Source organism: Protopterus annectens, chromosome 6.part1, assembly GCF_019279795.1.
Source record: "Protopterus annectens isolate FY-2018-M chromosome 6.part1, PAN1.0, whole genome shotgun sequence".
Lineage (NCBI taxonomy): Eukaryota > Metazoa > Chordata > Ceratodontiformes > Protopteridae > Protopterus > Protopterus annectens.
In genome coordinates, this window is record NC_056738.1 from 407,288,116 (window position 1) to 407,312,642 (window position 24,527).

The 24,527-nt window shown below is 43.3% G+C and overlaps 1 protein-coding gene across 1 annotated transcript in view; it reads left to right on the forward strand.

Annotated features, from left to right (window-relative positions):
* The window catches only part of SF3B2 (splicing factor 3b subunit 2), a gene marked incomplete in the record, with an annotated part of 1,007,319 nt that overhangs the window by 543,121 nt on the left and 439,671 nt on the right, over positions 1-24,527 (forward strand). The window contains 1 exon segment of the mRNA XM_044075829.1: positions 5,728-5,955. Coding sequence (XP_043931764.1) covers positions 5,728-5,955 — 228 coding nt within the window.

The following is a 24,527-nucleotide window of genomic DNA, read 5'->3' on the forward strand; positions in this document are numbered from 1 at the left end:
TTCCAAAACCAAACTTAATGATATTTACCCCTTCAAAGTATACTAAAATAGACAAGGACTTCTTCACCATAGCAATCCAAAACAGGACCTCCATTGGAATCGTACCAAATACTAAGCTACTAGGTGTCACTATTGAACAACTTAAATTTGATATTCACCTCCACTCAAACATAAAGAAAACCCACCAAAAATTAGGCATATTCTACCATCACAACCAATTCCTTCCTCCCTCAACCAAACAAGTCCTCTCTGCCACCTACCTCATTCCCTCACTCACGTAAGGTGCCCCCCTACTTACTAATCTTCAGTCCACTCTAAAAACTAAACTAGCTTCCTGCTATAACAAAATTGCAACGTTTGCTACTAGCGCAAAATCCTCTTGTCATCACTGTAATGCCGTCCGCAAACTAAATTGGCTTGAATTACCCTATCACCTCTCCTTCATCCAAGTTTTTCATGCACATAAACTTTTCTTCAAACCCTTTCTTTGCCTTAACCTTGACTCCTCCCTTAAACTGCAACAGCCTGATAGACTGCTTAGGTCAAACAATCAAAACCTACTCTAAATACATAAACCTGCTCAAAACCCAGGCACATTCCTTTTGTCCTTGTCTCTATCCCGACTCTGGAACTCCCTTCCTCCACTAATTTGTACCACCAGCAACCATGCCACCTTCAAAACCTTGCTCCATTCCCACCTCTTATCCCTCTGGGATTGTTCCTGCTCCCATCCCTCCTGATCCTCCTCTACTGAACTATATCCAACCCATCTCCCTTTCTCTAATCTCATGGGAAGGGAACTTCTCTAATTTATCATTACTTGGATATCTTTCTTCTAATTCTTCCACCCCTCCTACCTCTCTTTCTCAATATTACACAACACTGACCCCCACTGTCTTATCCCCTGGCTAACTCTCCCCTTACATCTTCCATACCTGCCTCTTCCCTACATTCCTATAGCTTTCATGTCACCTATCATACCTTAATCTTCCTATTCTCTCATTCTTTTATTTTCTTTCTTCCAGTCTGACTTGAAAAGTCACTATTAGAGACTATGTAAATATATTTACAGATACATACATAATTTGATTACCCTGTAGAGGCATTGAATATTATTTCTTTTGATAGTATATTTTTCATTATTTGGAGCTTTTCTCCCCAGGACTCCATTGAAAACTGGTTCCTTGGCCCATTGGGCTGTCCTGGTAAACTGTAAAATAGTGTTGTCAGCCTATACCAGTTTGTTGCATGGCCTGTTTTATGTTGTTGGTCCCCATAGCATGGCTTCATATGAAGAAACTGTAGTGGCACCTGAAAAACAGGTGGCACCACCTTGCTTAATGGTTGCAGTGTCCCATTCTTCTGTTACCTTGCATCAATAAAAACTTCTCATGTTGAGTAGAACAAGTCTGACCCTAAAAATTCTCTTCTAAATGGAAGTTAACTTTAATATTTGACTACTTGGCTGTCTTCCAAGTTATCATAAAACACAGTTGAAACCTGTTTACTTTTGCAGTTGCATCTGATATTTTGATTTAATTTAAAAATGTTCACATCATATTGTGCTGCAGAAGCAATGAGAGCCATTTGCTAAATAAAAGGGACTCGTCCTAGGCCCAGTGGACTTTCCTGGTCAACAAATGCAATAAATAAGTAAGTAAAGCACAAACTGAAAATGGACTCAGCATGAACTAAGTAAACTACTAAGAGACTTGCTTGGGATTAACAGTAAATGTACTGAAGCATTAGCAGTTATGTGAGGGGTGGAGGAATTGAAAAGACAAAAGTGTAATAGATTTCCTAACCACATAGGACAGCCCACTGGACAAAAGCATGCCCTTTCAGGGGCAGCCAGTGAGCACATGATGAAGTGACTTGATCAGGGTCACTATGTAGATAGTCAAAGGCTGAGAGGGAGTCAAGTCCTGCTCTAAAAGAAATCTGTCATTAATGATTTGTAGCCTTATTCATATGCTCCAAGTGCCAGACGACCTGTTAAAACCCAGCACAGAACATTGCACAGTCACTTCTGCAAACAACTTAAAATGCATTCATAGTTAAAGTAGTAACACTAAATCTGCAGGCTGCATACTCTTCAGTTTATTTGCAGCCAAATAAACATGATGTCAAAAGAAAAAAAAAACAGAAACCAAAGATTGTACCCAAGAAAACATTGCTATAGGACAGGCTTCCTTACTTTATACCATAAATTCTCTGTGATGCAGGAACCAAATGTTTATAAACACACAACACGCACAGTCTGCCTCAGCTGCTTTATCATCCATATCTCTCGCAGTTTGGGGATAACCGTGGGTTGTCTTCACCTTCACTCCTTCAAATGAATTTTTGTGAAGCCTTTTTCAAATCTCTGAAACACATCTTAATCATAGACATAATATTGTCTTGCTGTCTCTTTTATGCATAGTCTGCAACTTTTGGGATGAGATGATGGAAAATAGGAGTGTTTCTGTCTGGCTTGTGTAGAAAATATTCACTTTCTGAAATAATTGAAAAAATGTTTTTATTTTGCAAGCAATGCTATACTGCACATTTTCTTACAACTGTTTTTCATCCACAATACTAGATAGGAATGATGACTTGTTGCTTTGTCTTCAGTTAAATATATCTGGTGCAGGTTAGTGTTTTCAGCTTCTGAAAAGAAATTTGAGTGCAGAGTATTCTGTACTTAACCTTGGTTTCTGTTGTCTGCCTAAATGCCTGACCGTTTTTCCTTCTCATACATTACACTATACCCCAGAACCTACATATTGTCACATTTCTTTTAATGACCTTTTTAAGTTTTACTTTTTCTCATTCTTTTCACATAAAACAGTCCAAATATGGATGAGGGGCTTCCAGCCCATGCCAGCTCTTTCATTAAAATGAAAAATCCCTTTTCACAGCGGTTTGTTGCTGACTTCTCGCCCTCCCATTAACTGCAGTCGTTAACAGTTGCATTATACATTTTCCACTCCTTGATCTTGATACAGATAACTTCATCAAAGGGACCCCTTAATGAGTACTGACCATAACCAGCTGCCTAGATCACCTTGTACTGGATCTGTCCCTGCCAAGAATCAGTACTGTAACAGTGAATTGAGAACAGTATCATAATTACAGATGTTTTAGCATATTATATTAGTACCAGTAACCTCCTTCTATGCCTAGGGTATCCCTGTGTTTTGGTGGGTTCCTAGACTATTTGCACCTTCCCTTTCATTCACTTGACCAGACACCCTCCTCTTCAGGGTTCAACAGGTGGTTGGAGACCCAGTTATTTAAATTCCTCTTGTGATCTCACACCTGGGACAGATCATCCTTAGGTGATCTGCGCTTTGGCTCCAGGGAGCAAACCTGTATCTGCTAGGGCAAGAAAGATTTAAAGATTGTTCCAGATGATGCACCTTTATGCCACTGATTTCTTGACATCCGTGTGGGATGGAGTCTGTCCAGCTGAGAGAGAAAAGGGTGAAGAGTTCCGGAAGTCAGGCAGGCCATTGGCAACTGCAGACATAAATCCGAGTCAGTACTGCAGCAGTGAATATAATCCATCTTCAGCTATGGAAGGTTCCTAACACAGCCGTGCTTTATGGTGAGTTGTTGCACACTGTACTGTGCTCACGATGACTGTAGATGTTAGATGGACATTGCTGCAGTAAAGAGTCGCTCTGTTTTTCTACATGTCTTTTTTTTTTTTTAATTTGATACTTTTTTTTTGAGCACTGGTGAAATGTCAACATTCTGTAGATGTAACTTATGTCTGTACTTGGGATGTGTACATATGGTATAAGGTTGATTTTGTCCTCACCCGTTTGATCCCTTATTGGGAGCTGCTTGGGTTTCTGCTTGCTTGTTAGTTATAAAAGCCTTGTTTCCCTGCCTAACTTTAGGAATACTTGAATAGCTTTTCCATGGGTTTTGGTGCACTTGGTAGTCTTTTGTTCTAGAAAAGAACAAAAGAATGGTACTGGCTGTTATATGAGCATCATGCTTGATGTTTTTTGCTTAGAGAAAGACCAGTCCTACTTTTTTGGACACACACCTGCCTACTCTAGAATTCTAGAAATTAGGTTCTGCGGTATGACATCTGCCTGTGACTAATTATTTTGATTTGTAATTATGCTGTAGTAGTGATAATCTTTTATGAACGTATGAGTTTGATGAGAACCTTCCCTCACAAATGTTCTTTATTTGAGGAAGGTGTTTGACAGAAATATGTTAATGGATTGGTAGCATCAGGGAAATCTGCACTTATGTTTTCAGTGTTAGAGTACATTGAGAAGGGGTGCATGGATACACCAACATGTGGAATTTTACTGAAGAAAACTGCCAAATTTTGATTGATGGAGATGTACCCAGTCCAGAAAGGACCCATCAATAGTGGGTCCTGTTCTACATCAGCTACTTCTGTAAGATCATTTTATCATCATCATTCTGCTTTTATAAAACACAGAATTTTGGCTTGCAGAAAAGTGTACCATGATTCTAAATTGTAATAGTGAGAATCTGGGGTAACTTGTACTTACCCCCATGTTTTAAGTGATCACAATTTAATTACAGTAATCCGTGGCATGGACTGTAGGCTGTGGTGAGATTTGGCCTTTTGGGTTTTGATCTCAAAACCAGACTTGTCAATATGGGGTAAATTTCTACCCTGTTCAAAAACCTTTGCATTAGATTATTGCATTATTTCCTTTCTGCATGCTCTAACTGTCAAGCTTTGCTGTCTTCCTTCACTCCCATGGTGAGAGACAGTCTCATAAAGCATGCATATGATCATTGGGCTTTTTCTGTTTTAATCACACTGGCCCACAAGGGGCAACCATGACACTTCGGTGATATCGTACCCTGTCTCCTGGCATTATAAATAGGTATTTATGTAAACATACATATATACATGTCAGGTGCAGCAGTTAGTGTTGTCGCCTCACAGCAAGAGGCTGTCTGGTTTGATTCTTGGCTGGAGCACCTTCTTTGTGGAGTCTGCATGTCCTCCCTGTGGTTGAGTGAACTTTAAAGACAAGCAGGTAGGTGTGTGTGTATGCCTTCTGTGAAGTTTGGGTGCCGGACTGGCAACTCGACACCGTAAAAATCTACCGCCAGTCAATAGCAGAACAGTGATCCCTAACTGGGAAAAGCCGAAAGAGCCTTTATATATAAAATATATGTATTGTGTGGGTGATTGTGTGTGTATAATCAGCGCACACACACATACACACACACACACACACACACACACACACACACACACCTCCTAAGAGCTACATCACTGTCTTAGGATTTTCAAGCCATGTCCTTCAGCTGTACAACCGTTCTGAAAGTGCAAGCTTCTGCTTGCATGACCGTAGTTGGTAGAGTTTTTCTTCACCTAAGGTGAGGAAGCCAGCATACATATCTCATTCCCACTTTCCCTTGTCATTAGTGTCTGCCCATCTGTGTCACAATCAGAGCATTGTCCCCTGTACACCACAGAATTGGAGTTAAGTTGTTGCATAACTGATTGCCTATGTAAATGTTTCTCTCTGTGAGTAGAAGCTGTTGGTAGACCATGGCACTGAGTGAAAAATGTCATAACCTGGAAGGTGCTTTTGTTATATGAAGTTTAGTGGTGGCATTTCTGGTGGAGCAGGACTTATTTTTAACATTTTAAGATGTGAGTAATTATTGGATTCTTTTTGTTTGAAAGTGTATCCACATCTTATGTTTAAAATGATTTTGTATTCACAGCTTGTTGCCAGGCCAGATGTAGTGGAGATGCATGATGTCACAGCTCAGGATCCCAAGCTTTTAGTTCACCTAAAGGCCGCTAGGAACTCTGTACCAGTACCCAGGCATTGGTGTTTTAAGAGAAAGTACTTGCAAGGAAAACGTGGTATTGAGAAGCCACCTTTTGAACTGCCAGAGTTCATCCGAAGAACAGGAATCCAAGAGATGAGGGAGGCATTGCAAGAAAAGGTAAATGTACAAAAAAAAAAACCTGCTGCTGTTTGTAAAAATAAAAAATGAAGAAACAAATAGCATGTTTGTGGCAAAGCTTATAATTTAGCAGATTGCATCAGTTGTGTAGTGAGGAATGTTAGCCAATTTTAGACCCACAGAAGTCATTCTGTGGTTCATACTCGCCAGGTATTGCATGTGGTGCTGACGTCAAGAGTTAGAAAGCACATCTGGAAGAATGTTTATAGAACTTGGAGGATCGCCATGAAGTTGGCTGTAGCAAACCAGATGAGTGGTACTTATCAAAGGGTAATTCTGATTAAACTTGCCATTTTTTTGAACCATTGATAGCTCAGCAGGAAAATATTCTAGTTAAGTCTGAGTCATAGTATTTTGTTTTGTCATCTTGTCATGTTTACATTGTTAGTGCTGGTATAGAAAACAAATTGCTTAGTTCCATTTTTTTTGTCTTGCTACGGCATGGCCTTTTTGGTCTGACTGCATCAGATTGGGCAGTGGTGTAGACAAAAAAAAGGCTTTGGAAGCCCCTTACTTTACTAAGAAAATCTGGGTAGCTAGACCAGATGGAGAAAAAAAACTGTAGTCATGGGCTTTCCTTTATCAAAACGTTGAGCCTTTCCATTTACAAGCAAGTCTTTGAGACATGTACTATACATTTTTCCACCACTTTATTCCCCAGAATGGGGGATTCTTTCAGCTGCTCTTCAGTTTGCTGATGTTCTTCATCTCACATTGCTGCAGTCCTTACACTTGGGTAGTCCGCTGTCCTCGGTCGGCCCGAATATCAAAGTATTAGGCTGACGTCGGTCAAGGCGCTTAAGACTGACATCAGGACGTCAGGGTACAAATGCGCATGACCGACGTCATATCCTCTGTCTTTTTTGCCGCATGGTCCGATGCAGAAGCAGCGTTGCAAGTGCCGTTCGGCGTTCTGAAATTTTTCGAATTCGGAGTTTCAGACCGAGTCAAAGTTGGCTAAAGTACCCGTTGAATATTTTAGTTTTTCTTGCCTCAGTGGTTTACGGATGTCAGAAAAAGTGAATAACTGTATTTCTTGTGGGAAGCAGATACCGCATAGAGATTATCATACTTTGTGTATTCCTTGTTTGGGGCCTGAGCACGACGTTGTTGGGTGTCGCTTTTGTGCTAGGTTCAATAAGCGCACTATAAGGTTAGATTGTGCCAGGTTGGTCTTGAAGCGGTGCATTATAATATGCCGCCGGATGCTCCGGCGCCTTCCTCGAAGAAGCGCAAAGACAAAGCAGCTAAACCCAGGCAGAAGAGTCGTCCGCAGACGCCGGTTCTTAGAGGCGTCAGTGGAACCGGTGGTTCCGCCGGAGGCTTCTCTGGAGTCCCAGGGGGAGACTTTGATATTGCAGGATGTGGCCTGTCCGGAGGTAGGTCAGGCTGAAGGGGCTTCTCAGGTTACTGTACTCCCCTCCCTTCCTAGGGTGGTTAGGCCCTCTCCTTCTGTTTCCAAGGCTTCTCCCAGAGGCAGGCCAGGTTTAGCTTCTGTTGGTATCACTCCTAGTTCAGCAGGGTCTGTGCCCAAGAAGCACATGCTTAAAATGGCAGAAGATTTAATTACTTTGATTAGAGGTTCTTTGCCCCTCCTGATAAGAGGCCTAGGTGGAGCCAGAGTTGGGAGTTTTGAGCAGGCTTGGATGTTTCAGAGTCTTGGCTGAAGACTTGCAGGAATACTCTCCTTATTCTGATTCTGATGCAGATGATTCGACTCCTTCTGCTTCTCCTCCAGAGGATTTCTCTTTTTCAGAGACTCTTCATTCCATGAGGGAACATTTTAAGTGGGAAGGTCAGGATTTCTCTGATTCCAGGAAAAGGCTTGAGAATTTTGCTTTTGCCCCAGCATAGGCCCTTGGCTATACCACCTGTTCTGGATGTTGTGGAAGATGTGTTTAGAGAGGCTTCACTTAATCCTGATTCTTTGCCTCCTGCTCCTGTTAAGCCGGATAGATATTACAGGGTGCCTGAGGCTCATAAATATCTTTATGAGAGTCCTAGGGCGGACCCAGAAACTGTTAGTCAGGGACCTAAGGGTGTCAAGGCCTCTGTTGTAAAGAATCCGGTGCCTCCAGATAAAGAGGCCAGAGCTTTGGATAGATGGGGAAAGAAAGTCTATACTTCTTCCACCTTAGCTATGAGGGCTTTGAATTGCCAGTTTCACATGTTGAAATATCAAAACTATCTTCTTTCTCAATTGATGTCTAAGGTAGATGCTCTGGCGGAAGGCATTGAGTGTAAAGAATTGCAAGATTTGGTGCATGTCTCTGAACAAGTGGGTAAGCATTCTTTACAATGTGGTTTTGATGCTGTACAGGCCTCGTCTAGGGTGGCTGCCACTGGTTCAGTTCTTCGCAGGCACGCCTGGCTGAGGGATCAGAATTTATTTGACCATGTTAAGACAAGGATTTTGGATGCTCCTTTACAGTCTGATGTGTTGTTTGGTTCACCTGTGGAGTCAGTCTTGAAGAAAATGGAAGACAAGGCTAAATCTATGCAGGCTGTTAAAGATTTTTTGCAGGTTCAGCCTCCGAAGTTTAGTAGGAATTGGCCTGCTAAGGGGTGGACGTATCCTTCTTATGATTCTCAGTCTAGGGGTAGATCTAGACGTGGTAGAGGTAGAGCTCAGAGTTCCTTCAGACCTAGAACAGGGAGTTCACCTGCACAATCTTCGGGTGAGGGCAGGGGCCAGTCCTTTCGTAAACAGGCCCAATGACCTACCTTTTCAGCTGCCAGATCCTTCTTGCCTGGCAGCACCTTTGGGAGGAAGGTTGGCACTCCAAGGAAAATTGGAGTTTGATTACCCAAGACAGATGGGTATTGGATATCATACACCAAGGTTACAAGTTTTATTTCCATACCTTGCCTCCTTTCAAAGGCATGCCGGACGTTCCTCCTCAGCAAAGACTAGAGGCTCACAAACAAATTTATCTGCTACTTCAAATAGGGGCCATACAACCGGTCCCTCTGCCAGAAGTGGGCCTAGGATTTTATTCTCGCCTGTTCCTAGTACCAAAGAAGGGGAACACGTGGAGACCAATTTTGGTTTATCTATCCTCAACACATATCTGGACATTCCCAAGTTCAAAATGTTGACGTTACAACAGCTTTTGCCTCTGCTGGGCAAAGATCACTGGATGGTGACTCTGGATCTCAAGGAGGCTTACCTTCATGTTCCTATCAGGCTCAGTTGCAGGAAGTATCTGCATTTTCGGGCTGGGACTTCTCATTATCAGTTCTCTGCATTGCCCTTTGGCTTATCTACTGCGCCCAGAGTGTTCACAAAGGTTCTGGCTCCAGTGATAGCTTTCTTCAGGCTAAGAGGAATACAGATCTATCCTTATTTGGACGATTGCCTGATTCTGGCCCAAGAAAGGGCTAACTTCATCATCATTTACAGTATGTGATAGCAGTGCTAAGATGCCTGGGGTATTCTGTGAACGAAATAAAGTCCAGTCTAGTACCCTCTCAGGACATGTGCTTTCTGGGTATGAGACTGAATACAGCATCCCAGATGGCCTTTTGACCCCGGACAAACAAAGAATCTTTCTCTGTACTTCCATCAATTGTCTCATCAGTCCAGGCTGACTGCAAGGACAGTCCTTCAAGCCTTGGGGTTCATGGCATCTTGTATTCTGGTGCTTCCCAATGCCAAACTGCATATGAGGAAGCTACAATGGTATCTCAAAATGTATGGACACAGCACTGCCAAGATATGGACACTGTCATTCAGATAATACCTTGCATTCAAAAGGAATTTTGTGGTGGGCTCAGAAATGTCACCTAAACAAGGGACTCTCTGTGACCCGGCCAGAGGCGAGTCAGATTCTAACGACAGATGCCTCAGACAAAGCTTGGGAGCTCATCTAAATGGAAAGTGGGTACAAGACACGTGGCCTGCCAGACTTCAACATCTACATATCAACTTGAAGGAGATGTTAGCAGTCCAATTTGCATTAATAGCTTTCAAGGATTTACTTCTTCCAGGGCAGGTGTTGGTTCTAACAGACAACACAACTGTCATGTGGTACATCAACAAGCAAGGGGAACGATTCTTATCCTCTATGCAGACAAGCAATGATTTTGTGGGAGACTGCTCTCAGTTTACAGCTAAATCTTCAGGCAAGGTTTCTGCCGGAGCACAGAACTCCTTAGCAGATGTGTTGAGCAGACAAATTATGGATCCCCACGGTGGAAATTGGATCCTCATGTATTTCAGAAATTGACAGTGTTATGGGGAACTCCAGACATAGATCTGTTCGCTTCTCCACTAAACTACCAGCTGCCAAAGTTTTGCACAAAAGGTTTCATCCCACAGCTTGGAAAGTGGATGCTCTCTCATTCAATTGGAGCAATCTTCATGTGTATGCCTTTCCACCTCTGCCTCTCCTCCCAAAGGTACTCCTGAAGGTCAGACAGGACAAGCCAAAGATGATTCTAATAGCTCCAGATTGGCCTCGACAGCACTGGTACCCATTACTGAGAAGTCTGATATGGCCGCCTCCATGGCCTTTGCCTTCGATTCCACACCTGCTGTCTCAGGAGAACAGTCATTTACTCAATGTCAAACTTCACTCTCTGCATCTAACAGCCTGGCATATTCTGTTTTAAACCCTGGAGGGTCTCAGCTTCCACAGCAAGTTTTGAATGTTATTTTGGAGGCCAGAAGGCCTAGTACAAGAAAAGTGTACGCAGATAAATGGAGGAGATTTTTATTTTGGAGTACAGCAAAGGAATTTGATGTTTCTAAGCCTAATTTAAGTGTGGCTCTTCAATATCTTACTGAGTTACTGGACAAAGGTTTGTCCTTCTCCTCTATTAAGGTTCATGCTGCAGCAATTTCTGCTCACTATGACTGTGATCCACCATTGTTTTCTCATCCTTTGTTTAAGCAATTCCTTAGAGGGCAAAGAATATAAGACCCCAATGAGAGCTCTACTCCTGCTTGGGATCTCAATTTTGTGTTGGAGAAACTCACTCTACAACCTTTTGAGCCTGCAGCTACTGCCGAGTTGAAATATTTATCATGGAAGACTGCTTTTTTGTTGGCCATTACCTCTGCGAGAAGGGTTTCTGAATTACAGGCCCTTATGGCAGTTGAGCCTTCCTTAATTTTCCATAAGGACAGAGTATCTTTGCGTACTAATCCTTCCTTTATGCCTAAAGTGGTTTCTAGTGTGGCTTTAAACCAAACTATTCATTTGCCTACTTTTTATGCAAACCCCCAAAATAAAGGGGAAAGATTTTGCACACTTTGGATATACACAGGCAGTTGCGATATTATTTGAGCAGAACTAAAGGTTCAGGCAGTCTCAGCAGTTATTTGTTTCATTTGCTTTGGGTTCTCAGGGCAAGCCTGTTTCAAAACAAACTATTTCTAAGTGGATTGGGTTTTGTATTGCTTTCTGTTATTCCCATCATGGTAAGGAGATTCCAGCTGGGATTAGGCCTCATTCCACTAGGGCTACTGCCACTTCTACAGCTTTTTAAGGGGTGGCAACTAAAGATATTTTGGAGGCAGCTACTTGGAGTTCAGTGCATACTTTCTCTAAGCATTACCACCTTCCACTTTACTCTAAATCTAGGGCTGGTTTTGCCACTGCAATTTTACAGGGCATTTTGGCAGCTCCTAATGCTTTATAGTTTTGCCATCCTCCCTTACCTCTGCTTTGGGATTCTACCCAAGTGTAAGGACTGCAGCAATGTGAGATGAAGAACATAGTACAGTTTTGTACCTACCATAAATGTAGATGTTCAAGATCTACATTGCTGCAGTCCAATTTCCTCCTTCCCACTGTAGTTAGAGGCGGTTGTGTGGTTTGGGTTGTAAATATTGTGGATATTGTATATATTGTACATATGATTAGTGCAAGGGTGGTTGGTTGTTTTTTGCTGTCTTTTGGTTTTGGCCTTTCGTTTTAGGGTCTTCTGACATCTGGGGCAAGAAAAGACTGAGGATATGACGTCGGTCATGCGCATTTGTACCCTGACGTCCTGATGTCAGTCTTAAGCGCCTTGACCGACGTCAGCCTAATACTTTGATATCCGGGCCGACCGAGGACAGCGGACTACCCAAGTGTAAGGACTGCAGCAATGTAGATCTTCGAACATCTACATTTATGGTAGGTACAAAACTGTACTTTTTGTTCTGTGTACAGAGGTTAAGGTGAGTAGTTCCTTGTTATAATCCTGGCATCCCACTGTTTTATTTGACAGGGTGTTTAAAAGCAGGATAATTTTATATCCGCTGCCTTCCTCACACCTGTTAGGGTCTTCAGCTGTGACTGTTTGTCACATCATGACAGTTTGAGTATGTTACGATTGGAAGGAGCAAGAGACATACATGTCTGTTCCTGATTTACTTCACTTGAGCATATGTACTTAAACACTGTCTTATCCAGTATTACTTTCAACAACTCTGATTAATCTCCTGCCATGCTTACGTCAAGTGCATCATTTAAGCCCCGTGTTCCAATAGGCTTTTCTCACCCTTCTTGCAATTATATTAAATGTGTATTCTGCTTTGTATGTTGTCTCCTCGGTGTTATTACCTTTTTTTTTTCTTAAATGAACAAAGGAAGATGAAGGGAAGAGTTAGAGGAGGGTTTACCTTGGCAAGAAGTATGCACTATGTGGAAGAAAATTAATTTAATATGAGCAAGATTGTGGATGTTGGTTGTTTTTTTTACAAAAACAAGACTACGACTTTTAATAATGCGCTCAGTATTCAGCTGTGAAGTTTCCATTATGAGTCTGAGTTGGACCTGATGTCAGTGATGATCCTCAGTGAATGTACAACTGGAATGCCTTCTTTTCCCTCAATTCAGTGCATTTATTTTATTCATCCTTTGATAATCTGGGAAAGTCCACCTTTTCAGTGGGGGCTTGGGGAGTAAAGCTCCACAACAGATTCAGAAATATTTAAGTAGTTAAGTAATTGCATACAAGGGGAGAAAAGCACCACAACAGATTAAATATTTTACAGTGAATTTTGGAGGGATGCTCCACACAAAAGCATTTTACAGAAGCTGATAAATATGTACAAGAGGAGAAAATCTGCATAGCAGATGGAACACAGATTGAAATACATTTACAGAATATTACCAGGATGGGGCAAGACTGCAATATGTACTACAAAGTAGCAATTCACTTTGCAGAAGTGGATAGCCTATGTCAAGTTAGCCAATACATAGTTATTCAAAATATTTACTGTCTGCCTAATAATATGTGGGGGGTGAGAAAGTCTGCTGCTGTCAGAGTAGACAGAGGAATTGAATGAGTAGAGGAAGAGTAACGAGTAGGAGGGAAAATTAAGGCTGTGGAGAGAGAGTTGATTATTACTACAAAGATGACAGTGTTATGGAAGGACAAGAGAGGAAAATAAGTAGTATTAAGTGTTGGTAGAAGAGCATATATTAGTAGTATGGTATCATTAAAGTGAGAGCTTCTTTTAATGTTGGGTCATTACTACCTGCTAAGATATGGAGATGATGAATTCAAAAGTGAGTGTGGCATAGTTATAGTGAGTAGGTGGTAATGCATCTGTTTTGAGGGTTTTGTCTGACATTTCCATAATTTGCGACATGGGGTCCCTCTGCTGTCAGATTTTGTCATGCACTGCACTAGAAGAGCTCGCTTAGCCCTTAATCCTGCCAGTTCCTTGCCATTTTCGCACTTTGGTTCTTGTGCCTGATGCATTTTTTGTGGAAGAGTTAACATATTTGATACTTTAAGTGGCATGGTCCTTGAGGTGTTTGTTGCTGCCAGCATTATCTGTATTGTTTAGAGGAAAAGCATGATTTATTTATTTATTGACAGTTGTTGACCAGGAAAGTCAGACTGGGTCAGGAACCCATTTTCATCGGAAGCTCAGTGAGAAAAGCTCCCCAAGACGTTATGTATGCACAGAAATAAGAATTTTACAAGAATATACAGTACACTATAACATACTGAGAGTTATAAATCGTGGGGTTACAATATCAGAGAGAGAGTAACTTACAAGATTATTTTTTATGACACAGTGCTGTTAAATGCCAGCAATATCAGCCTGGCCATGCAGAGACATGGGAAGAAGCAACTTCTGGCTAGCCTCACTACTGAGTGTGTGACATGTTGGGAGTGGAACTTGATACCATCTGCAAGTAGATGTATTACATTTAATATAGGATGGTGACTCTGCAGGGCATCATGCTGCTGTTGAACCAGAGTACCTGAATTGTGTTGTTGCACCACAGCCTGTCTTTGTATATCACTGATCTTGGGTCCCCTGAAGAAGTTACTTCTGATTTCCTTCTGTTCTACTTTTGCAGTATTGTTAACATGAGGGATTCCGTGCCTGGGGCGGCCCGACATCCGGCCAGTATACCAAAGCCTTTTACTACCTAAGGTACTCCATACATTGCACATATGCTCCTTGCGTACATAAGACACAAAGCGACATCTGGACGTACCATCTCTGTCTGCCAGTCCAGATGCCATTTGCAATTATCGGTCTGCTCGCCAAGTCATTTGGTCGTGTATCAAACCATTCAAATAAGTGCCCCTTTGGAGTTTCCTTTTCTTAATTACTGCTGCTTTTTGCTGTGGGTTTTTCATGCCATCCAGAAAAGGCAAGTGCTTGTATGGGAGACATTCCAAATAGATAGTCATGACCAGTGCTTGTTTTGCCTAAGGCCTACTCATAATCACAAAACTTGCAGTATTTGTCAGGACTCTGTGCCTAAGACTTTACGTAGTCATGTGTCTTTTCTCACGATTTATTTGGAAAATGTGTCTGAAACTTTGAGAAAGACACTATGAAGGGAACTTGTAGGCCTGATGTTGAGTCTTCATAGAAGAGAAAGGCCAAAAAAACATGGTTGGACTCTTCCGCTGCACCTCCAGTATCAGATGTTTCTCTTGAGGCTTATGATAGCCTGGAGATTTGCCTGGTTCTCTGGTTGGATTCTTCGGCTGGGACTGCTTCGGAGGCCACTATCAATCTGATAACAGGCAAATCCTCGGAGGCATTGCAGATGTCTGTTTTGGATGGTCAGGGGGAGCCAGGACTTATTACTGAAGAACCTAGGAGGGTTCCACATGGGCCCTTCCACTTTTTATAAGGCAGATGTCCAGTTAAAGAAAAAGCAAGAGACAAAGTATGTTTCTTCTAGGGGCCCTCAACGTGAGTGATAGAATTTCACCCAGGGCTTATTTAATGCCCTTAAGCCTGTGAAGCCTCCTTCAGGCGTCTCTGTTCCTGCCCCTCCTTGGACATCTTCCCCTGACAAGAGGGCAAGGGAACAGGATTCTTCTAATGAAGTGGAGGTTTCCTCGGCTGAGGACTCTTTGGTCTATTTTACCCAAATTCCATCACCCCTTGAGTATGCTTCTCCTGAAGAGGAATCTACTAGTCCAGAATCTTCTGCTGAGATTACTTTTGGGGATGCTATTGCTAAGATGGAGTACTTCAGGTGGGACTGCTCCCAAGTTTTTTGATGTGCAAAAGAGATGATATGAGCTCCTACAAATGGGGTCTCTCTCACCATCTGCTGTCCCTCCAGTTTTACCTGCTTTACTGGATGCCTTTTTTTCAGCATCTCAGGCTCCTGATTCTCAGCCCCCTGCCCCTATGAAGGCTGACCTCTCCTACAAAAGTGCCTGATGATTGCAAATTTCTCTACAGGTGCCTGTCTGCTGACCCTTTGGTGCTCCCTGGCTTCAGATAAGCCTTCAAAAATATTGCCCACCACTAAACTTCTTCCCTGTGATAAGGAAAGCAAGACAACAGAAAGACTGGGTGAGAAGGTCTATAGATGTTCTTCGTATTTCACTGTTGCAGTCATCACATTTGGGTTATCTGCTTGCAGTAGCCCTCAGTCGGCCTGATTAACAAAGTCTTGGGTCCTGCGTCTGTTGCTGTCTCTTCTTCCGTGACGTCAGGTCGTCAGGGGTATAAAACATGCAGCCGACCCCATTACATCAGTCTTTCTTGCCGTGCGGTGCCCGAAGCAGAAGCAGTTCGCAAGTGCCGATCGGCCGACTCCTGAAATTTTCATTTTCGAGTTTCAGAACCGAAGTCTTCAACTAAAAGCTAAGTACCCCGTTGAGGAAACTTTTTCTTACTCTAAACCAATGTCAATAAAAGTAAATAATTGCATTTCTTGTGAAAAGCGAATACATCATAAAGATTTTCATTCTTACTGTATTCCTTGCTTAGGCCCTGACCACGACTTTCCTCGCTGTTGGTTTTGTGCCTTATTTTAACCGCGAACTGTCTGTCGCTGGTATATTTTTGCTTCTAAATACTTTGGTGCTCGGTTCAATTATCTGAGATGTCTTCGGTAAGCCATCTCACTACCGACATTCCGAAAAAATGCAAAGATAAAGATAGAGACAGGCCGTTTAGGTCCAAAGCTGCCGACGCTTCTCCTGAGCCAGTCCCAGTTCGCCGGTACTCAGTGAGGCACTTTCGCAACCCCTGATACCTGCTACTTCAGATTCGCAGGCCTCTACTGAGACCCATTCGGAGTCTGGTATGCCGCAAGATGCTTCAACTGTGGAACCTGCAGATGTCTCTACCTTGGATGGGTCCGGAGCCGCTGTGCAGGCACTGGCTTCTGAGGGTGTATTCAGGCCTACTGACTTGCGTGTTAAACTGACGCCATCTTCTTCAAGGCCTGAAACTCGAACCATGCCTAGAAAACTGACACCCAGACCACATGGTCAGGCCTCTGTGCCTAAAAAACAAATAAGAATGGCTGAAGACCTTATTATTTTAGTCAGGGGAAGCCAATCTTCCCCCTCTAAGAGACCTAGGACTGAGTTTGCTTATGTTACTTCTGACCAGGATTTCAAATTTTCTGTTTCCTTTGATGACCAGGATTTACCCTTATCTACCTATGAGCATTCTGATGCTGAGGACTCTATTCCCTCTGCATCCCCCCCTCAGAGGATTTCTCTTTTGGTGAAACCTTGCATACCCTCAGGGAGCATTTTCGTTGAGAAAGTCAGGATTTCTCTGATTCTAAAAAGAGGCTTAGGGATATGTTGTTCGTGTTTCACTGTTACAGTCATTACATTTGGGTAATCCTGCTGGCAGGTTGCCCTCAGTCGGCCTGAATTCCAGAGTCTTGGGTCCCGCGTCGGCTGCTGTTGCCCTTTCCCTGACGTCAGGTCATCAGGGGTATAAAAGATCCGGCCGACGCCATTTTCTTTAGTCTTGCTTGCCATGCGGTGCCCGAAGCAGAAGCAGTTCGCAAGTGCTGGTCGGCCGACTCCTGAGATTTTCGTGTTCAAGTTTCAGATCCGAAGTCTTCAATAAAGCGAAGTACCCCATTGGGGAAACTTTTTTCTTGCTCCAGACGAAGTCCAAAGCTGCCGACGCTTCTCCTGAGCCAGTCCCAGTTCGCGGTACTCAGTGAGGCACTTTCGCAACCCCTGATACCTGCTACTTCAGATTCGCAGGCCTCTACTGAGACCCATTCGGAGTCTGGTATGCCGCAAGATGCTTCAACTGTGGAACCTGCAGATGTCTCTACCTTGGATGGGTCCGGAGCCGCTGTGCAGGCACTGGCTTCTGAGGGTGTATTCAGGCCTACTGACTTGCGTGTTAAACTGACGCCATCTTCTTCAAGGCCTGAAACTCGAACCATGCCTAGAAAACTGACACCCAGACCACATGGTCAGGCCTCTGTGCCTAAAAAACAAATAAGAATGGCTGAAGACCTTATTATTTTAGTCAGGGGAAGCCAATCTTCCCCCTCTAAGAGACCTAGGTCTGAGTTTGCTTATGATACTTCTGACCAGGATTTCAAATTTTCTGTTTCCTTTGATGACCAGGATTTACCCTTATCTACCTATGAGCATTCTGATGCTGAGGACTCTATTCCCTCTGCATCCCCCCCTCAGAGGATTTCTCTTTTGGTGAAACCTTGCATACCCTCAGGGAGCATTTTCGTTAGTCAGGATTTCTCTGATTCTAAAAAGAGGCTTAGGGATATGTTGTTCGTGTTTCACTGTTACTGTCATTACATTTGGGTAATCCTGCTGGCAGGTTGCCCTCAGTCGGCCTGAATTCCAGAGTCTTGGGTCCCGCGTCGGCTGCTGTTGCCCCTTCCCTGACGTCAGGTCATTAGGGGTATAAAAGATCCGGCCGACGCCATTTTCTTTAGTCTTTCTTGCCATGCGGTGCCCGAAGCAGAAGCAGTTCGCAAGTGCTGGTCGGCCGACTCCTGAGATTTTCGTGTTAGAGTTTCAGATCCGAAGTCTTCAATAAAGCTAAGTACCCCATTGGGGAAACTTTTTTCTTGCTCCAGACCGAAGTCAGAAAAAGTAAATATGAGGTATTTGCTTTCCACAAGAAATACAATTAAGGACGTTCATTCTTACTGTATTCCTTCCCTAGGCCCTACAATGTTTCTGGTTGTCGGTTTTGTGCTAGATTTAACCAACGCACTATTGAGCGTTGGTATGATTTTGCTTTAAACTATTTTGGGCGCCAGTTTAATTATCCAGAAATGTCGTCGAATAGCCATCCGACTACCGGAGTTCACAAAAAACGCAAAGAAAAAGATAGACAACCGAGGCCCAAAACCGACGACGAAGCTTCTCCTAAGCCAGTCGCCGGTTCTCAGTGAGGTGCTTTCGCAGCCCCTGACGCCTGCTACTTTAGAGTCGCAGGCCACTACCGACTCCCACATGGCATAGGCTATGCCGCTGGAAACTCAAGGTATTGGCGCCTCGGATGCTATTCCTTCAGATGGGTCCGGAGCCGCTGAGCAGGGCACCGGCTTCTGAGGGTGTATTCAGACCTAAACATCTTTACATTAAACCAACCTCAGCTTCAAAGGCAAAGACTAAAGCAAAGAAAGAAGCTCAAGAGCCACGTGGACAGGCCTCTATGCTCAAAATGGCCGAAGACTTAATTACCTTGATCAGGGGTCCCCATCCCCCTCCTGATAAGAGGCCTAGGCAAGAGACTATGAATCTTCAGATCAGGTTTTTATTTCTTCTGATTCCTCTTCTGATCAGGAATATTCTCTTCCCCCCTATGAGGATTCTGATGCTGAAGAATCTATACCTTCAGCTTCTTATCCAGGGGACTATTCTTTTGGGCCAACCTTGCACACCATGAGGGAGCATTTCCACTGGGAGAGCCAAGATTTTTCAGAATCTAAAAAGAGGCTCCGGGATTTCATTTTACTACCTCAACACAGGCCACTAGCCATTCCACCTGTGTTAGATATTGTAGATTATTTGTTTTCGGAGTCCAGTCTTACCCCTGACTCCTTACCTCCAGCTCCTGTTAAGCCTGACACATATTACAGGGTTCCTGACTCTCATAAATTCCTTTTTAAAAACCCTGCTGCAGACCCAGAAACTATTTCACAGGGTCCCAAAGGAGTTGAGGCTTCCGCTGCAAAAAAAACCCTACCCCCTCTGACAGAGATTCTAGGGCACTGGATAGATGGGGAAAAAGGTTTACACATCTGCTACGTTGGCTATAAGGGCCTTAAACTGTCAGTTTCATATGCTCAAATATCAGCAACATGTCATGGCATTGCTTAACCAGAAAATGTTATTAAACTCCGACTATGCAGAAAACAAGGAAATGCAGGATTTATTGTATGCAGCTGAGCAAGTTGGAAAGCATACTTTGCAGTGTGGTTTTGATTCTTTGGAGGCCTTCTGCAGGGCCGCAGTTACGGGTTCTGTAATTAGGAGGCATGCTTGGTTAAAGGAACAAAATCTGCCTGATCATATCAAAGTTAAATTATTAAATGCACCTTTACAGCATGAAACTTTGGTGTTAAGGCAGAGGAGGTGTTAAAGAAAATGGAGGACAAAGCTAAATCTATGCAAACTGTCAAAGATTTTTTACAAGTACAGCCACCTAGGTTTAGTAGACACTGGCCTACAAAGAATTGGTCCTTTCCTGTGTCAGACAGACCTCAAAAGGGGCAGATCCAGACGCCGTAGAGGCAGATCCCAGGCGCAAGGTTCCTACATGTCAAAGCAATGGGGTGCTTCTACCTCCAAAGTTGGAGAAGACAAATCACAACCATACAGGAAACAGTCCCAATGACTTCCCCCTGCCTGCACCAAGCACTTATCTCCTGGCAGCACCCTTAGGGGGAAAATTAGCACTTTTTTCTCAAAATTGGCACATTATAACCCAGGACAAGTGGGATCTAAATATCGTGTCACAAGGGTACAAGTTCCATTTCCATACCCTGCCAAAGGCAAACGGCTGGCCAGATCTGCCAAAAAATCAATAGGCAGAGGCACAAAAACAAATCTCATCCCTCATGGACATGGGGGCCATTCTACAAGTACCAGAGCAAGAGCAGGGACAAGGATTTTACTCAAGACTGTTGTTTGTTCCCAGAAAGGACAAGGCCTGGAGACCGATACTGGACCTATCTATTCTGAACACTTTCCTGGATATACCAAAATTCAAGATGATGACTTTGCCACAGCTTCTGCCCATGCTGGACAAGAACACTTGGCTGGCGACTCTAGACCTAAAAGAGGCATACCTGCATGTCCCAATCAGGCAGTTATGCAGAAGATACCTCAGATTCAAGGCTGGCTCAATGCATTACCAATTCTCTGCACTGCCCTTTGGCTTATCTACTGCGCCCAGGGTCTTTGCAAAGTGCCTGGCACCAGTAATTGCATTCTGCAGACAGAGGTATACAAATATATCCTTACTTGGACGACTGTCTAATTCAAGCAGAGAACAAGGACTTTCTTCTACAGCATCTGGCGTTTGTGAAAAGACTTCTAACATGCCTAGGGTACACAGTCAACGAAAAGAAATCAAAACTTGTACCCTCTCAAGAGATAATATTCCTGGGTGCAAGCTTAAATACAACTGCCCAGATGGCTTATCTCACGCCAGACAAACAAAGGCAACTGACTACCTATTTCAAAATGTTGGCAACAAAGGCCCAGTTATCTGCAAGAAAAATTCTGCAGGCTTTGGGCTTCATGGCATCCTGCATCCTACTAATTCCATATGCAAGACTACATATGAGGAAACTTCAATGGTACCTAAAAAGTGTTTGGACTCAACATTGCCACAGCCTGGAAACAATGATTACTCTCATTCCCTGCCTACAACAGGAGTTTCGATGGTGGGCAAAGGCTTGTCACCAAAACAAGGGACAGCCATTCACGTTACCCCCAGCCAGGCAGACACTAACAATGGATGCATCAGATTATGCCTGGGGGGCCAACATGGCAGGAAGATGCATTCAGGGCACATGGTCTTCATGGTCCTCATCCCAAATGAATCTACATATCGATCAAAAAGAGATGCTAGCTGTTCGGAATGCCCTGACAGCCTTCAAGGACCTACTTCATCCGGGACAACTACTGGTAAAGACAAACAACACCACGGTCATGTGGTATATAAACAAGCAGGGGGGGCACACATTCCTACCCCCTTTGCAGACTAGTCATGACTTTGTGGGACACAGCATTAACTTACCAAGTACATCTGCAGGCACAATTCCTGCCAGGGAGGAAAAATACTCTGGCAGACTAAGCAGAAACCTCATGAATCCCCACGAGTGGTAGCTGGATCCACAAGTCTTCAGCATAACAAGGAAATGGGGATGCCCGGACATAGATCTATTTGCCCCCCCCCCCCCCAACTACCAACTAAAAAGATTCTGCACAAGGACTTATCACAGACAAGCATGGAAAGTGGACGCCCTATCTTTCAACTGGAAAAACATATCAGTATATGCATTTCCCCCACTGCCTCTCCTCCCCAAAGTACTCTTAAAGGTCAGACAGAAGAAGCCAAAAATGATACTGATTGCTCCAGACTGGCCCCGCCAGTACTGGTTTCCAATCCTAAATAACTTGTCTCAATGCCCAGCTTGTACCTTACCTCAAATACCACATATTCTGTCCCAGCAAAACAGTCCGATCCTGCACAGCCAACTCAGGACTTTAAACCTGGCAGCATGGCGGATAATGTAGTCATACAAAACACACCTCTCAGTAAAGCTGTGATGGATGTCATTTTGGAGGCCAGAAGGCCTAGTACTAGAAAATCTTATGCTGGAAAATGGAAGAGATTCTGTACTTGGAACCAGGCACAAGGAACTGATACAGCTGTGCCAAATATTCCTCAGATTTTGCAGTACCGGACAAAGGCCTATCTTTTTCATCTATAAAAATTCATGCCTCTGCCATTTCAGCTCATTACAATACAGAGCCACCAATCTATTCTCATTCCTTATTAAAACAGTACCTCAGAGGAGCCAAAAATCTAAGGCCTCCAAGGAGATCACCAATGCCTGCATAGGACCTCAACTATGTCTTGGAAAAACTCACCCTGCCTCCTTTTGAGCCAGTTGCTACTGCTGAAATATCTGATTTATCTTGGAAAACAGCTCTGCTCCTAGCAATAACTTCTGCAAGACGAGTTTCAGAGCTACAGGCACTCATGGCTGTGGAACCTTTTATCATTTTTTTATCCAGACAGGGTCTCTCTGAGGACAAACCCAACATTTATACCTAAGGTGGTGTCCAGTGTGGCTCTTAACCAAATTATTCATCTACCAACTTTTTATCCAAAACCACAGAACAAGGGGGAAAGAATTCTGCATTCTTTGGACGTACACAGACAAATTAGATTCTACTTGGACAGAACCAAAGTTTTCAGAAAGACAGAGCAATTACTAGTGGCATATGCTACCGGATCACAAGGAAAGGCTATCTCAAAGCAGACTATTTCAAAGTGGATAGGCCACTGCATTCGTTTCTGCTACTTACACCATGGCAACCAGTGCCTAAGGAGATTAGGCCACATTCAACCAGAGCTGCAGCCACTTCAGCAGCCATTCTCAGGGGAGTACCAACCAAGGACATTTTAGAGGCTGCTACTTGGAGTGCACACCTTTACAAAGCACTATCATCTGCCACTCTACTCTAAATCCAGGGCAGGCTTTGTCACTGCAGTTCTGCTGGGCCTCATAGCCGCTCCTAAAGCTGTTTGGCTCCAGCCTCCCATCCATAGCTTTGGGACTCTACCCAAATGTAATGACTGCAACAGTGAAACACGAAGAACATAGTACAGTTGTGTACACTTAACATAAATGTAGATGTTAGATTATATTCACTGTTGCACTCCAGGTTACCTACCCACCATCCCCCTTTCTTCTGATGGAACCTATCTTTCCTTCTCTGAGTTATACAACCTATGTGGTGTATTTGCTTGTAGATGAAGGTAAAATTTATATTGCTGCGTATATTTATATATATATATATGTATATATATATATATATATATATATATATATATATATATATATATATATATATATATATAAATAAATAAATTTTGGCTACCCTTTTAGGGCCACCTGACATCTGGGGCAAGAAAAACTAAAGAATATGGCGTCTGCCACATCTTTTATACCCCTGACGACATGACGTCAGGGAAGGGGTGACAGCAGGCAACGCAGGACCCAAGACTTTGGAATTCAGGCCGACTGAGGGCAACCTGCCAGCAGGATTACCCAAATGTAATGACTGCAACAGTGAATACACTTGAACATCTACATTTATGGTAAGTGTACACAACTGTACTTTCTTACTCCTGCCCCAGCACAGGCCTTTAGCCATATCTCCTGTACTAGACATTGTTGATGATGCCTTTTCGGAATCTAGCTTGGCCCTTGACTCTTTACCTCCTGTTCCCAGAAAACCTGATAGATATTACAGGGTCCCTGACTCTCACAAGTTCCTTTTCAAAAATCCTACAGCGGATCCTGAGACCATTTCACAGGGACCCAAGGGCATTAAAGCTACTATTGCCAAAAATCCTACCCCCTCTGATAGAGACTCCAGGCCACTGGATAGATTGGGTAAGAAGGTATACACTTCTGCAGCTTTGGCCATTAGGGCCTTAAACTGCCAGTTTCATATGTTAAAGTATCAGCAGCAGCATATTATTGAATTGCTTAAACAGAAAATGATGTTGATTCCTGATTGTGCTGAAAATAAAGTTTTACATGATTTACTGCAGTCATCTGAACAAGTTGGAAAACATACTTTGCAATGTGGTTTTGAATTACTAGAGGCATCTTGCAGGGCTGCTGTAGCTGGGTCTGTACTTAGAAGGCATGCTTGGCTTAAGGAGCAATCAGATCATGTTAAAGCAAAATTACTGGATGCTCCCTTAAATCAGGACCGCCTGTTTGGCAACAAGGCAGAAGAGGTTCTTAAAAAGATGGAGGAAAAAGCTATATCTATGCAAACTGTTAAAGATTTCTTACAAATACAACCTCCAAGGTTTAGTAGGCATTGGCCTTCCAAGAATTGGTCCTTTCCTGCCTCTTCCAGATCTCAGTCCAAACCCAGATCTAGCAGAGCACTCAGGCCCAGGGCACGCACAGGACTAAGCGGGGGGCCTCCACTTCCAAATCTGGGAGTAATAAAACTCCCCCCATGGTAAACTGTCTCAATGACTTCTTTTTAAAACTTCCAAGCACTTCTCAACTAGTGGGGGGAAAGATTGCTCTTCATGCAGAGAACTGGGAACTCAT